Here is a 14,259-nt window from a genome sequence, read left to right as displayed (position 1 = left end):
GATCCCTTGCAGAGAAAATGAGAGTAACACGTGGGTGGTTAGAAGAATGAAATTTGCAATGGATGGAGGGCAGTGCCACACCGCCTTCGGATAGGATTTCCAGGAGAGACAGGTTCAGAGCCTGAACTTACAGCACGCTTCCCCGTGTTTGTCCGTTTCTTTCTCATTTGTTGCTTGTGGTATAACTATCCTGCCATTCGCCTTTGTGGCTTTGTAGAATTATCCCCTGAGCCTTCAGGATTTGAGAGGTTTACGTGAGAAACAAGTTGTGTTTACGAGTGGGAGATTTGCAGCCAGACTGCCCGGGGTCACATCCCAGCTCTAACCTTTACTGATTATGTGACCCTGGACAAGGCATTTAGCTTCCCTGTGCCTCGATTTCCTCATCAGAAAATCAAGATATTGTAAGCACCAACTTCATAGGGCTATGGTGAGAATTGAATCCATTGATATGTGTGAAGCATTTACAACAATGCCTGGCACATGGCAAGAGCCCCGTGATGGTCTGTTCTTGCTATTACTGTTATTCCTCTTGGCTGAGTAAAATCAGGGGCACCGTGTTCGTTGTGGTGGAGTTAAGTCATCAGATTGGTTTCAGGACTCAGGTAAATAAACAGAACTGAGATAGATAAATTAAGGAACTAGGGAAGCCCCCCCCCCCCCCATTTCTGCTGGGCAATCTCTTTGCAGTTTGCCTCAAGCAGAGCAACACTGTAAACCTTTGTCATGCCAAGCTGCTCCAGGACCACTGACGACTCTACCCTGTCTTTCTGCCGTGGAATGAAATGAGGTATCTAATAATGACTTGGTTTCAGGACCCTGTGGACTCGGTAAAAGCAGTGGTTTTAAAGTTCTTCCAGATTCTTCCTGGAGGAAGTGGACCACCCGCCTGCAGGGGTCCTAACGACTCTTCCACAGCCTCATGTCATGCTCGGGGGACACTGTAGGGAGCATTTCCAAGGTTCTGGTGCCACTTCGTTTCTTCCTCAAAGGTCCGTTCGGTTGGCCATTGTGCTTTGCTGTGTGGTTCTCCGAAACTTAGCCAGACTTGATTTGAGACTGGTCCGTCAGTAAGCTCATCCCTTCAGCTTTTGTTTTTTTTCTGAGCCTGAGACTTAAGCAAGCATTGTATCTTATGTCATTAGTTGAGTGTATTGCCATCACTAGAATTACCTAATGGATAGACACTGTCGTGAACCCAAGGTATTCAACTTGCTTGCAGTTTCCCCTGGAGGCTGTTGTGAAGAAAGAGAACGAGACTCATGTTCAATGAATGAATGGATTGAACACACATTTAGGGAGCGTGGACCTTATGCCACGAGATCCTGGGGACACAGTGGCAGTTGCCTTGTGGTGGAGAGCATGGAAAATACACAGAATGTTTAGATTATGAGAATAAAGCAAGGAAGGAGATAGGGTAGTGGGAAAGCCGGGAGACGGCCTTTATGTAGATAGTTTGGGGAAAGCCCTCTGAGAGCTGTAAGCTGCTTTAGGATGAGACCAGAAGAAGGAAGCAGCTAGGGGACGAGCCTTTTGGGGGCGGGATGGGGGCATCTGGAGATCCTGAAGCTGTGGGAACTGGAGCCTGGGAGCTGGAGACTCCTGGGGAGGCTGAAGAGGTGGGCAGGGCTCCGGGACCACAGGGGGCATCCTGGACAGTGTGATGAAAGCACTTAGAGGGCTTGGTCAGTGGAACGATATGCTCAGATTTTGTCCTAAACTATCATTGTGGTTGCTGTGTGACACAGGGATTGCACGAATGAGTCACGGACCCACAGTGAAGACACATTCCCCCTAACTATTCAGTAAGCCCCCCAGACACCCTGCTTGGTGAGGAGATCAATCACTCCTAGGCATATCTCATTGTTTCTAATTTTCTGACCCATCTCTGGTGCCGACACTGGTGTTGACATCCCTCTGGGCAAGCGGTGAGTGTGAAAATTCCCACATGAGTCATGAACCGGGTCTGATGGTATCTTGCTCATATATTTTTTTTCTTTTCATGGGGTCTTTCCCAAGAGGGCAGCAGAGATGAAATGATAATGAGGGCTTTTTTTTTTTTTTTTAGGGTGGGGATGTGCTGGGGAGTGGGGAGGATTTCGTGCCTCAATAAGGTATGAGATGTGTAGAGGGTTTGGGTGGATCCTAGCTGTTTATGTATCTACAGTCGTTCCCTTTGATGGCTGAGCAAATGTGGAAAAGCTGAGACTAACACACACTAGTCAAACCTGCTGGTTAACATCTACAGAGACAGAAAATGGATTGGGGGTTGCCAAGGACTGAACAGGGGCAGGATCTGGGAGTAACTGCTAAGGGGTACGAGGTTTCTTTTGGGCGTGATGAAAATGTTCCAAAGTTAGATTGTGACGATGGTCACACAGCCCTGTGAATATACCCCAAGCCGTCGAATCGTGCGCTTTAAACAGGTGACTTGTGTGAATTATATGAAATGTGAATTTAATAAGGCAAATCCTACTGTTTCCAGCCCGATGGGATAAGCTGGAATGGATACATTGGAAGCTGTAAGGTTCCTTGGGTGAATTGACCATTCGCTGGGTATCGCACAGCAGAAAAGCAAGTGTCATTGCCAATAGTCACAGAAGAGAGCAGGACAGGAAATTCAGCATATTTGACTTTGAGGTGGAGTGCGTGGGTATTTATGATCAAGGACCTTAAGGTGTGACCCACCATGTTGCTGCGTTGAAACTCCACAGAAACAACGATGGCTTCCGTTTCTTGAACACTCACGAGCTGTCAGGAAGAGTGCTGAGCACTTTACATACATTAACTCATGTATCCTCCCAAGTATCAAAAGTAGGATTTATCCTCATTTTACAGGAGGGGAAATTGAGGCTTCGGGAAGAAAGGTAACTTGTTTTGAGATCATATTGCTGAGAGGGGTGCGGCCAGGATTCACACCAAATTTCTCTGACCAGAACCTGTGCGGTGACTGGCTCACCCACTGGGGTGACCTCTCCCTGCACGCCATCCTGTGAGGGCAGGGGGCTCCCAGTTTGCCTACACTGTGGGCTGAAAAACAGTCCTACCACAGCTCGTCAGAGATAAGCTAGACTATTCTCTGATTCTGTCACTCCACTCAAGACCTCCACCCAGAGAGAATTAAGGAACTGTAAAGTTTGTTCCTTAACCTGCCCTCCAAGGAGGCACAGGGGCAAACGTCTTTCACTGTCCTGTATTCCACCATGCCCTTTGCTCTGTGCTCCAGCTAAACCAGATTTCCAGATGTTCCCCCAAACACACCCTGTCCCACCCTTCGTTGTCTAAGATGCCTTCCTCTTCCTTCCCACTCATTTAAGTCCCTCCCTTCCTTTGACGCACAGCCATAGGAGTGCTTCCTTCTTGAAGCATTTTTCTGGTTTCTCTTTCCTCCTCTTATAATTTTCTTCTGGCACACGGTTTATTCGCTACCTTGTATTCGTATGCATTCGTTCTCATGCATTTTCTCTCTCTCTCTCTCTCCCCACCCTCTTCCTTCCATCTCCCTCTATCTACCCTACTAAGCTGTAAGGATCTAGAGTCTATAGGAATGTCAAGGGTTTAGAAACGTTGCCCCTGTCTCCTTCTGTTGCTCTTGGCCAGGAAGCCTCTATTTCAGAAGATGGCCAGGCCCGACTTATCATGCCCCCAGCATGCTCCGGGCTCTCCCCTCTTCAGGCCCGAAGGGCTCGTGGCGCCCCTGCTCTCTGAACTGTCCTCCCCATCACCCTGTCACCTGCAGCCCACCCCCCAGTGTCAAATCACACTCTCTCCTCTCTAGCAGAACTTTCTCCATCCGTTTGTCCCAGCCTAGTGCTTGCTCGTCTCTTCAGAAGTCCTTACATATTGTCTGTGCCCGTCCTAGACCCTTCATCTCCCAGGAAAGCCCCCAAGTGGTTTTCTCTCTGCTCTGATCGGCTCTCCAGGTAGGACTTGCTGCGGGCTGTGCACATGTCTGGGATCCCCGCCTTCAGAGGCAGGGATGGCTTGGCTAGTCTGTCTCTGGAGTCCCCACAGTGCCTGCACAACACAGCACACGCAGCAGCAATCACTCGGTCAACATTTGTTGACTCTGTTGATGAGAGATTATTTCCCGAGGATGGTAAGGTTGCATTTCGTTTTCATGGAGGCATATTTTTAATGTCTCTCTGTTCCCTGTCCCCCAGTCCTGCGTAGGACTTCAAACATATTTTTTCTTTCCCGGTGATAGACTTTGCGAAGTCTGTGCTCTCTCAAACTCTGGAAGATAATCTCTTCTCCGTACCCAGAGAGCAGTTCTAGCATTTGTAAAATCGTGTCTGATTTTGCGTGTTGGACGCTGGGAACACGAACTATTTGCGTTTGTCTCCCCCTCCCCGCCTCGCCGTGGGTGCAGACACCAGAGAGAACCAGGGCAAGGTGAGCTGCTGTGTTTGTTCACAGAGTGCGAGTGGGAGTGCCTTTTCAGAAAGGGTTCAAATTCTGATTTCGAGAATTTGGAATTTACCTGAACCAAAAGGCTCATCTTGCTGTTTACTAGCATTATAGCCTGGACACCGTGGTGTGCTGGTAAACACTCTGGGAGGTGGGGCAGGAGAAGGCCTGGATGTGTAAAGGCTGCCAATAACCACGGTGTAAATCCCCCCCCCTCCCCCCGACTCTCCTCCCACGGCCTATCTCAAACTACAAGGTGAAGTCACTGGCCGCACAGTTGGGCGGGCAGGGCACGGCCCGCTCTCCACAGCAAAACCAGCTCCGGCTTCCCACTCGTGGGGCAAGTCCCTTAGCGTCTCTGAAGGTCACTTTTCATGGCTGTAGAATGAGGCGAATTTGAAGTTGACGGGATCAAGGGAGATAATATACTTGGACCCCTTTTATAAATCGCGAAGTACGAATGCACATATCCGTCATTTGCATTAGTTTGTCTAAAATGCTATTTTTAACTAATCGGTCGTTCCCGTAGTATCCTGAGCCGTGAGTAAAAGCAGGCAAAACAAAAGGCAAAGACAGCCGGGAGCTGTTGTCAGACTTCAGTTCGTACCTCACAGGGATGCCTGGGCCTACGTCTTGGTTCTTTCTATTTTAACCCCTCTAAGGTGTCTGGAGTTGGAATTGGGGGTGGAAGCCAATATTGGTATCGTGCCTAAGCTAAACCCTGTCCCGTGACTGTAGGCCCAGATGCTAATAGACCGTGATCCTGTCTCTAAACTCGTGTTCCCAGAATGGCTCCAGGGGGGACCACGGTCTGTCCCAGTCTCTAGGTCAGCAAGGAGGTCACTCTCTAGCAGACTGTAAAGATGTAGGGTTTTGCCAGCCCGGTTCCGACTGAAGCCACTGCCCACTGGTTCGACTTGATCCATTTCTTTTTTTTTCTTTTTTTAATGTCTTTAAATGTTTACTTATTTTGAGAGAGAGATAGAGAGCAAGCAGGGAGGGGCAGAGAGAGGGAGACAGAGAATCCCAAGCAGGCTGTGCACTGTCAGTACAGAGCCCGATGCGGGGCTGGAACTCACGAACCGCGAGATCATGGCCTGAGCCGAAAAACCGACGGAGCCACCCACGCGCCCCCCGACTCGATCCATTTCTAAATGGGCTTTCCGGGGAAGGGACAATGTGAGATTCCCGGCTGGCCTTAAAAGGCTCTATCAAATTTCAGAAGGGATTTTTGTCATACGTGAGACATGCCTGCTCATGCAGGCTGGTGACAGTTTCTGCTGACGCGGGCCTCTGTGCGCTAGGGTAGTACTGGAGGGGATGACGTCATGTGGTCACCTGGGAGGCGAGACCTGTATTCTTAGCCCCTCTTTACCGTCTCGGGGGAAGAGAAGCACATGGCGGGAACGCAGGCCTGAGAGGCAGGGATCCGGCCTCCTGATCCAAAGTCCTTTCTAATTACTGTGAGGGAGGGGAGGCGGGACTCTAAGCAAATGACTGCACCCCAAAGTAACATTACTGAGTGCGTCAAAGAAAGGCTAGCGGAGGTCACAGAAGGGTGTTGCCTCAGTGAGTTATCTCAGCCTAGAGGTGTGTCTGAGGACTCACTCTTTTAGGAGGCGGCGATACGTCCCTTTCTGAGATTCGCCTTCCTCTACAGAAGGCAGGTGTAGCACATCCGGGCCAAAGCGTCATGTAATTTACAAGGAGGAAACTTTCTGGCTGAATCATCATAATCCTAGGACCTCTTTGCCTTGCGAGAATCAGATTAACTGGATTTGAGCCTGGGATGTTTCTATAAGCAGGAGCCCGGCTGACCGGTTGCTGACTGTGCCTTTTAGTTGAGAGGAATAGCAAAGACCTGTTGCGCCGCGTCAGAAAGGCGAACTGAGTGTGTGGACATCTTACAAGTGGAGGGTGACAGGTGGCAGGGAAGCCAGAACTCAGCCGTCCTGCTGCCCGCCTGCCGCCGCCTGCCGGGAGTGTCAGTGCCAAGGCAGCCCTGCGTTTTGTGCCCACATAATAATCCTGATTAACAAACTAACGTGGTATAAAAAAAATTAGGTCGTGGAAGCCAATTAAAGAGGAAGATCATTTTGAGCAGCTAATGACAGGGTTACGGTGTGTAGCTCCAAGGAACTACCACTTGGCACAGCAGGAAATTGACTTTTAGGTAAACTGCAAATTAAGCACTCTATGCACTTACGTAAACTCTTGAGTTTCTTGTTTCCTGGGCTCAATAGCAGTGCCCTTCTAGCACAAAGAAGGGGAGTAGGAGTGGAGAGAAGCCGGAGCATCTCTGTGATGTGTGTTTACCATTAAGTGGGAACTAATGGGGTAGAAGCTCAGAAAATATTTTAGGTAATCCAACAGTCTCGGCAACGTAGACTCCTAGGAGAATAGGAAGCCCACCTTTAAGCGGCAACCGACCTTACCAGCAGAATATCATTCTGTGATTGCAGATCCAGACGAATCCTAACAAGAGACCCTTTTCCAATCCAGGCCCGTGCTCAAGGCGGAGGCCACAGGGACGGCCGTCCTGGTGGCAGGCTGCGTTTCCTCCCTGTATCACCCTCACCCTGTGAGTGTTCTTTTCCCATAAATTGCTGCAGCCTGGACTAATTTCCTTTTATATTTGAAGTGCTATTTCCCATCTGCTTATTTACTAGCAGGTGTTACCTTTGGGATTATGATGCAGCTGGGTGTTCCCTGCCTGTGAGCTGTGTAATCAGAATTTAGCTAGTACGTTGCACTGGTCTCATTTCCTTCTGTGCTGGATACGGCTTTCCTGTGGAAATCCCCTGTGCAGTGCTCCAGAGCACGGGCTTTGGAGTCAGACTACTTCTTAGCTGTGTGATCTTGAACAAGGGATCCAGTTCAGCGGGGGTACCCTCCTCAGCACTATAGGAATAAGAAGACAGCACCCCCATAATGCATCTGTGAGAATTATCTGTGATCACAAGGATAAATTAGTCCTCTTAATGCCCGGAACATAGTAAGTCCTCAATAAATAGTACCTGCTGTAATAATAGAGTGGAGTTATCTACTGAGATGCCGTGAATTCAGAACTCCGTAGCTTCACGTGGGAGATGCTCCAGTAACGGTATTGGGTGGCAACCATATTTTCCCTGATCCAGAAATTGAACTGAGAAGTCCAGAGATGGCAACCCGGATTATTCGATGCGTGAAGTGAGAAGTAACCAGAAATTTGGAGTAATTGACTGTGGAGCTTGCGGTTGCATAAGGCCAGGGTTGACGCATTGTGACACAAAAGCAAAATAAGCACAAAACAAGACAAAGTCAGATGCTGGGTGACAATACAGGTATTAAGTGCGGGAGGACGTGGGGGAGAATGGAATATTGGATCAACACAGACCAGAGTGACAGCTTCAGAGAAGAGCCAGGAGCTGGGCTCGGCCCCATGGGTCGGGTTGGATTTGGACAAGTAGGAAAAGAAGAAAGGGTTCTAGGTGAGGCACAGAGCCATGTGTGAAGGCTCTGGGGATGCTGAAGATCGTAGACCAGGGAGTGGTCAGAGGGCCCAACCAAAGGGGGATTGGCATATTTATATAAACAAGTCATAGAGTATTGTGTCCATTCTTTGCGGCTGGTTCAGAACCACTTTTCACAGTGCTCAGTACTCTGCAAATACTAAATAGCTTAGATATCTAAATAGCTGGTGGGGACTGTGTTATTGAAGATCTCTGAAGCTACTCAGAGCACTTTAGGCTTGATGGACTGGGACTGAGTCCATCAGAAGTATTTTGTTTTTACTTTAAGGAACTTTATTTTGTAGAACACTTTTCAATTTGTAGAAAATGTGAGAAGTTAGTACAGAGAATTTCTGTAAACCTGAGATTTCCCAGGTCAGTAACGTTTTACATTAATATAATCCTTGCATTATAATTAACCAATGTTGATGCATTATTAACCAAAGTCAATGTTTTATCCGTATTTTCTTAGTTTTTCTCCAACGCCCTTCTTCTGTTCTGGGATCTCCTCAGGGTGCCACATTAGGTTTAGTTACCACATCATCTCAGGCTTCTTATGGCTGTGACAAGAGGACTTGCCTCCTTGTCTTTGGTGATTTGGACAATTTTGAAGAGTACTGGTCAGGTCTTTGTAGAATGTCAATCTGGGAGTTTTCTCATGCTTAGACTAGGATTATCGGGTTTTTTTTGGAAAGAAGATCACAGAGGCAAAGTGCCCATTTTTACCACATCATCTCACAGGTACAGACTATCACTGTGACTGTCACTGTTGATGTTGACCTTGAGCACCTGGCTGAGGTAGTGCCCACCAGATTTTCCCACTGCAGAGTTCCTCTTTCCCTCCTGTCCCTACTGCCCTTGTTGGAAGAAGTCACCAAGCACAGCCCACACTTAGTGGGGATTTATGTGCCACCTCTTTGCAGGTCACATTGGAGAAGAACCAGGGAGTAGAAAACTCTCCACACTCCGAGAAAAAGGGGTGAAGGGCAGGATCTGGGTGGCAAGAGGAAGGGGGTGCTCAGGCACTGTCTCTCAGACAGCGGAGAGAATTTAGTGGGACATGAATGGAATCAAGGATGATCACAGGGTTCCGAGTGGCAGTGATCAGGGGACTGTTTGGGTGTAGAGAGCACTGCATTCGTTGGCGGCCAACTCCGTTTCTTGGCTGTGTCACCGTGGCGGAGTCACTTCATCCCTCTGAGTCTCTGTCTGCCCATTTGTTAACCGGGGTTGACCGTTCCTGTCCTTCCTGCCTCCTAGTGCTCTTTGAGAGTGAAATGACAAAATGCAGATGTGAGCGCTCAGAAAGCCATCAGGCACAAAGCGTTGTAGTTTCAAAGGCTGGCTAAGGGAGTGCTGGGGCCTTTGGGAGAGGAGGGCACCCAGGAGAGGGTTCTGAATGTCTTAGATAATCCGGGACAAGTCATGATTCACGCTGTGTACTCTGTCATGGGTTTGTGATTGTCACCTGCTGAGGAGATTTCTATTTCAGATACGCTTTCTCAGATGTTCTGTTTCTGGGGGTCCAGTACCTTGGTCTGTTGGGCAAGACGAGGCTGGTTGTAGATTAAAAGGAAGGACTTCCCCTAGTCTTTGTGGCCTTCTTAATACCTGTAGTGGCCTCTGCTTGGGGACACTGAAGGTTACTGGGATTGCCTTACGGATCTCGGTCCCCCAGCCTCACCACCTGCAGTATCTCATAGGCATTTTCACAAGTAATGCATCCAAAAATGGCACTTTGGTTTCTGTCCTTAATGGAGTTTCAGAGATGTGACTGACTTGCCTTGTCTGCCTGTGACAGGCAGCGTGAAACTTTTCAGCTTGCAGTGGGCTATTTATCTGAGTAGCCAGAATCCCTCCAAACTGGATGTCACATAGTGGAGGAATCCCTTTACCTTTATGGGCAAATGGACTCGTGGCTCTTCATATATATTTCCTCACTGTTCAGAAAGTATGCGACCATGCTTTTGGTATTTCATTGTACTATTCTTATTTAAATTTTTTTTTTTAACATTTTATTTATTTTTGAGACAGGGAGAGACAGAGCATGAACAGGGGAGAGTCAGAGAGAGGGAGACACAGAATCTGAAACAGGCTCCAGGCTCTGAGCTGTCAGCACAGAGCCCGACACGGGGCTCGAACTCACGGACCGCGAGGTCATGACCTGAGCCGAAGTCGGACGCTTAACCGACTGAGCCACCCAGGCGCCCCTGTCCTATTCTTATTTTAGCAACGAACTGATGAGCCATGAAAGATTTTAATCATGTCCACGAAAGTTCCAGGGTAAATCATTGACTTGGTACAGTAGAAAGAGTCAGGAAGCTCGTTAGATGTGACTCTGCCAGTAACTTGCTAGTAACTTTGGGCAAGGGATGTAAGCTCTTTGCCCCCCAGTCTCCCTATCAGTAGAACAAGGGACCAGCCAGGCTCTGAAAGATGGCTCAGTGGCGTAAAAATTAGCAACAGAGCCAGCAGGTGTTAAGAGGAGGGTGGAATTACTGTCATTGCCATATCGCGACTGACTCAGCATTATTTCAAAACGTGTAGACTTGAGCCAACGAACATACATGTGGTGTTAACCAAACTGCCAAAGGCACTTGGGTAAAACGAACTTCTTTATTCTTCTTTAAAAAGGAGCGAGATTCTTTTGTCGATGTTGTTGGGGTGAAATGAACACTCTTCTTTTGGTCTTTGGATTCTGCATTCTCTAATAAGGAAAGCCCAGATCTTCACAAGGGCGTTGTTCTGATATGTGTCTGCCTACCGAGGCTGATGTATGATGGAAAGGCAAGTAGACACGATGTAGGCTGTGCTCATCTCTGGGTGAGAACAAAGGTCACCTCTGGGCAGGAGGACATGGTGTAATATATATTTTCAGAGGGAAATGCTTGCAAAATACAGATGCTGATCCCAATTCTGACCTTTGTGGCTGGTGCCGGCAGTCGGTCTGGCACCTTCGTTGAGACAAAGGGGAAAGCCAAGAAGTGAAATGATATTTTCCTTCCCTCATCATTACTCAGCACGGCTTACTTGCTTAGCTATAAGGAATTCAAGCATCAAGAGAAACTGCACAACAGTATCCAAAAAATGCATTCTCCCTTATGGCCAAGAGATCCCCTCTGCTCCAGTATTGTTTCTGAGGAGGATGGTCTTATGGATTGCTTTTTTCAGTTAACTCTCCTGTAACTTGCTTATCCGTATTGTTTCAATTCTAGAGGAAAATCGTTCTGAAACTAGAATGTGGGTAAGAATCACCCGAGGAGCTTACTAAAATGATAGATCCCTAATTCCCACCCCTCGTTCAGTGGGGCTGAGGAATTTTTGGATATATGGCCCCGGGGGTTCTGATTCAGGGGGTCCGCAGAGCTGCTTTGCAGATTCTCACCGGGTGCCACGCCCACTAGCGATACTTTATCACACACACTATGTTTGTTCCCTTCATAAGCCAAGTCCTAGTTGCCGCTTTCAGAACCGCCCTGGAGCCTGGATAAATAAATCCTTGCCTGACTCATAACAGTTTGCAACTCAGACAAATAGTACCGGAGAAGCGTAAGTTTGGGAGGCAGAAAGGCCTGGGTGTCGAGCTTCCAGCTTCTACTTATTGTTCCCTGAGCAGGTTGCTCAAGAACTTGTTCCATTTGCTTATCTGTCAAATGGGAACAGTATTACTCACATCACCGAGAGGCGGGGGCGGTGGTGACGATGGGATAGAATGACTTGTGCATCAGCACTCAGCACCATGCCTGCCATTTAGTGGATAGATGCTCAATAAATATCCCTTTCCTCCATTCTCACTGGAAGCAGGATTAAGAAACAAAACAAAAATTCATAGTCATATTTTCCACCAGTACTTAAAGCAAATATTGCTAGAGAATCTTTTTTTTTTTTTTTTTTTTTGGAGTTTATTTATTTATTCTGGGGAGGGGGCGGAGAGAGACGGACAGACAAAGGATCCAAAGCAGGCTCTGTGCTGACAACAGAGAGCCTCATGGGGGCTCAAACTCATGAACCGGGAGATCATGACCTGAGCCTAAGTTGGATGCTTAACTGACTGAGCCACCCAGGCGCCGCAAGCGAAACTTTTTTTTTTTAATGCCCAGGTAAATAGATTCGGGGCCTTGTTACACATCACTTTAAAAGTCAGTGGTTTGTTTTGTTTTGTTTTGTTTTGTTTTGTTTTTTAGCAATCTGGAAAGGATGCCCCTCCTTAATTGCCTTTGGTAACGCTGACTTCTGGTGTAAATACACATTTCCAAGAGCGATCCCAGGGGGCAGAGAAGGCCACGCAGGCGTGTCACAATGGTGGTACCTTTGCTGACGCTCTCCAGGTCCGGGGCAGAGAATTCGGATCAGGTGTTTAACCTGAAACCACACCTGCTCCTAGTCAAAATCTCCCAAGGACCACCTTGTTGCTCACAACTCAGCTAGTAATGGATTATTTGGACTGGGTCGTTCTTCCTCTTTCCAGGTGAAATGAGAACGTGGGAGTGGTCTGAGAGAAACAATGCAGCATTATACTTGTGGTGTCCTGCGAGCTCCTTGCTGTAACGGGCTCTCTAAATCAAGCGTCAGCATATCTGCCCACAGCTCTCCCCTGTCCTAGCTGGCTTTGCCGTTGCAGGAAAAAAAGTCATCTTTGTTCTTTGTGTTGGCTGATTAATTTTTAGGTTCGCTGTTCTTAGCCCATCTCCTGCGTTTGTGGATACTTACGTCATACATTTCTGTATATCACATGCTTCTTCCTCCCGAGGACTCAAATCAGGGGGGGAAAAAAACTAGCAAAAAGTGCCTCTCTGCATTCTTTGGCTGGAGAAATTGCGGGTTAAATGAAGACCCTTGGTCAGCTCCGGTCAGCTCCGGGCCACAGTGTCATCTCTCTGCCTTTTACGGGCCAGGACAGTGTCAATAACTTCCACGTTCTGAAGGCTAAACTCTGGAAACGGGGAGAACAATGCCAGTGAGACGCAGCATATGACTTTAGAGCCTGAAAAGACCTTGGCAGTCCCTTGGTCCAACCGATCCCATTTGTTTTACAGGAAACGAAACTGAGGTTCGGAGAGACCCCCATAGTTATTGGTAACTTCTTTTTTTTAAAAGTTAGCGCCCACACTGTGTGTATCAGGTCATGTGCACACGGCTGGAGGCTCCTCATAGGCCTCCAGCGGGTGAAATGAGCTGCCAGAGGAAGGTCAGGGGTGACTCTGGTAGACCAGATGAGAAACTAGCCAGCACATGCTGTCTAATGAGTCAATAAACCTTTGCTGAGCTCCTTTGGGGCATGAGCATTCTGCTGTGCCCTGACCAGCTGGGGGAAGGAAGTAGAATACAAAAGGGGGGGAAGATACGAACTGTAAGAAATTGTCCCCATCCTTGAGGAGCTTACAGTCAATAGTGAACCCCTTACTGAAAGGTGTTTCTAGACCAAAATAAAGACATTTGACAAATACATATTACAAAATATTAAACCATACAAGATCATATATTTAATGGCCCAGTTATGTAGTCCTACAGAGGTTTGGGGGGAAGAAAGAGGGTTGCTGGTTCCCAGAGGGCCAAGTCAAGTGTTTTCCCCCCTGGACTGTTAAAGCCACAGCTCTCTTATTTTTCAGTGTATCCTCATGATTATGGCACAGGGGAGGGGCTCAGTTCATCCTTCTTGAAACAACGTGTGGCTCATTGGGTAACATAATTATGCGGCTATTTACGTATGCCCGTAATTGACCCCTTTTGTAGGAATGCTTTCTACTCACGTGGGTCTCTTGTTGGTTTTTTCCAGTGGCGCACCCTCAGGACCCTCACCACCCATCGGAGAAGCCTGTCATTCACTGCCATAAATGTGGGGAGCCATGCAAGGGTGAAGTGCTTCGGGTCCAGACCAAACATTTCCACATAAAATGTTTCACCTGCAAAGGTATGGTGCCTCCAGCTTCCTGGTCTAAAGGCATGTCACAGTCTGTGCTCAACCTCAGGATCCGTCCCTTCCCTTTAACCCCATGCGAGGCCACCAGGTGATACGTGAGTGCTCAAAAGCCCTGGCATCACTTATTTTCTCTAATTTGCTTGGAGCCGACTCATGGGGGAGGCTAAGTCCCCCAAAGACTAATGGTACACAGGCCTTTGAATGTTTACTGAGGGCCCTGATCCTGGGAAGAGGGAGAACAGTAAAAACAGTTTTGTGTTTTTCCCCTGAAATGAGAAACTCTTACCCCAAAGTCACCTTGTCCCGACAGCCATTATTTACAGAAGGGCTGGTAAGCTTGTAAGATTAGGGTTCTAACTCACTGGATCCTGTGGGGTAAGTGGGGAGCATATGTGTGTGTGTGTGTGTGTGTGTGTGTGTGTGTGTGTGTGTGTGTGT

The 14,259-nt window shown here is 47.9% G+C and overlaps 1 protein-coding gene across 26 annotated transcripts in view; it reads left to right on the top strand.

Moving 5' to 3' along the window:
- ABLIM1 (actin binding LIM protein 1) overlaps positions 1–14,259 on the top strand; it is a 219,703-nt gene that overhangs the window by 63,153 nt on the left and 142,291 nt on the right. For all 26 annotated transcript variants that reach the window (XM_040486541.1, XM_040486558.1, XM_040486532.1 and 23 more), the window contains exon 2: positions 13,678–13,812. In XM_040486541.1, the coding sequence (XP_040342475.1) occupies positions 13,678–13,812 (135 nt within the window). The remainder of the gene's footprint in view (positions 1–13,677; positions 13,813–14,259) is intronic.

The sequence above is a fragment of the Herpailurus yagouaroundi genome, unplaced genomic scaffold (assembly GCF_014898765.1).
Source record: "Herpailurus yagouaroundi ecotype Mexico unplaced genomic scaffold, PumYag 163, whole genome shotgun sequence".
Lineage (NCBI taxonomy): Eukaryota > Metazoa > Chordata > Mammalia > Carnivora > Felidae > Herpailurus > Herpailurus yagouaroundi.
This window is presented reverse-complemented; position numbering and strand designations above follow the sequence as displayed.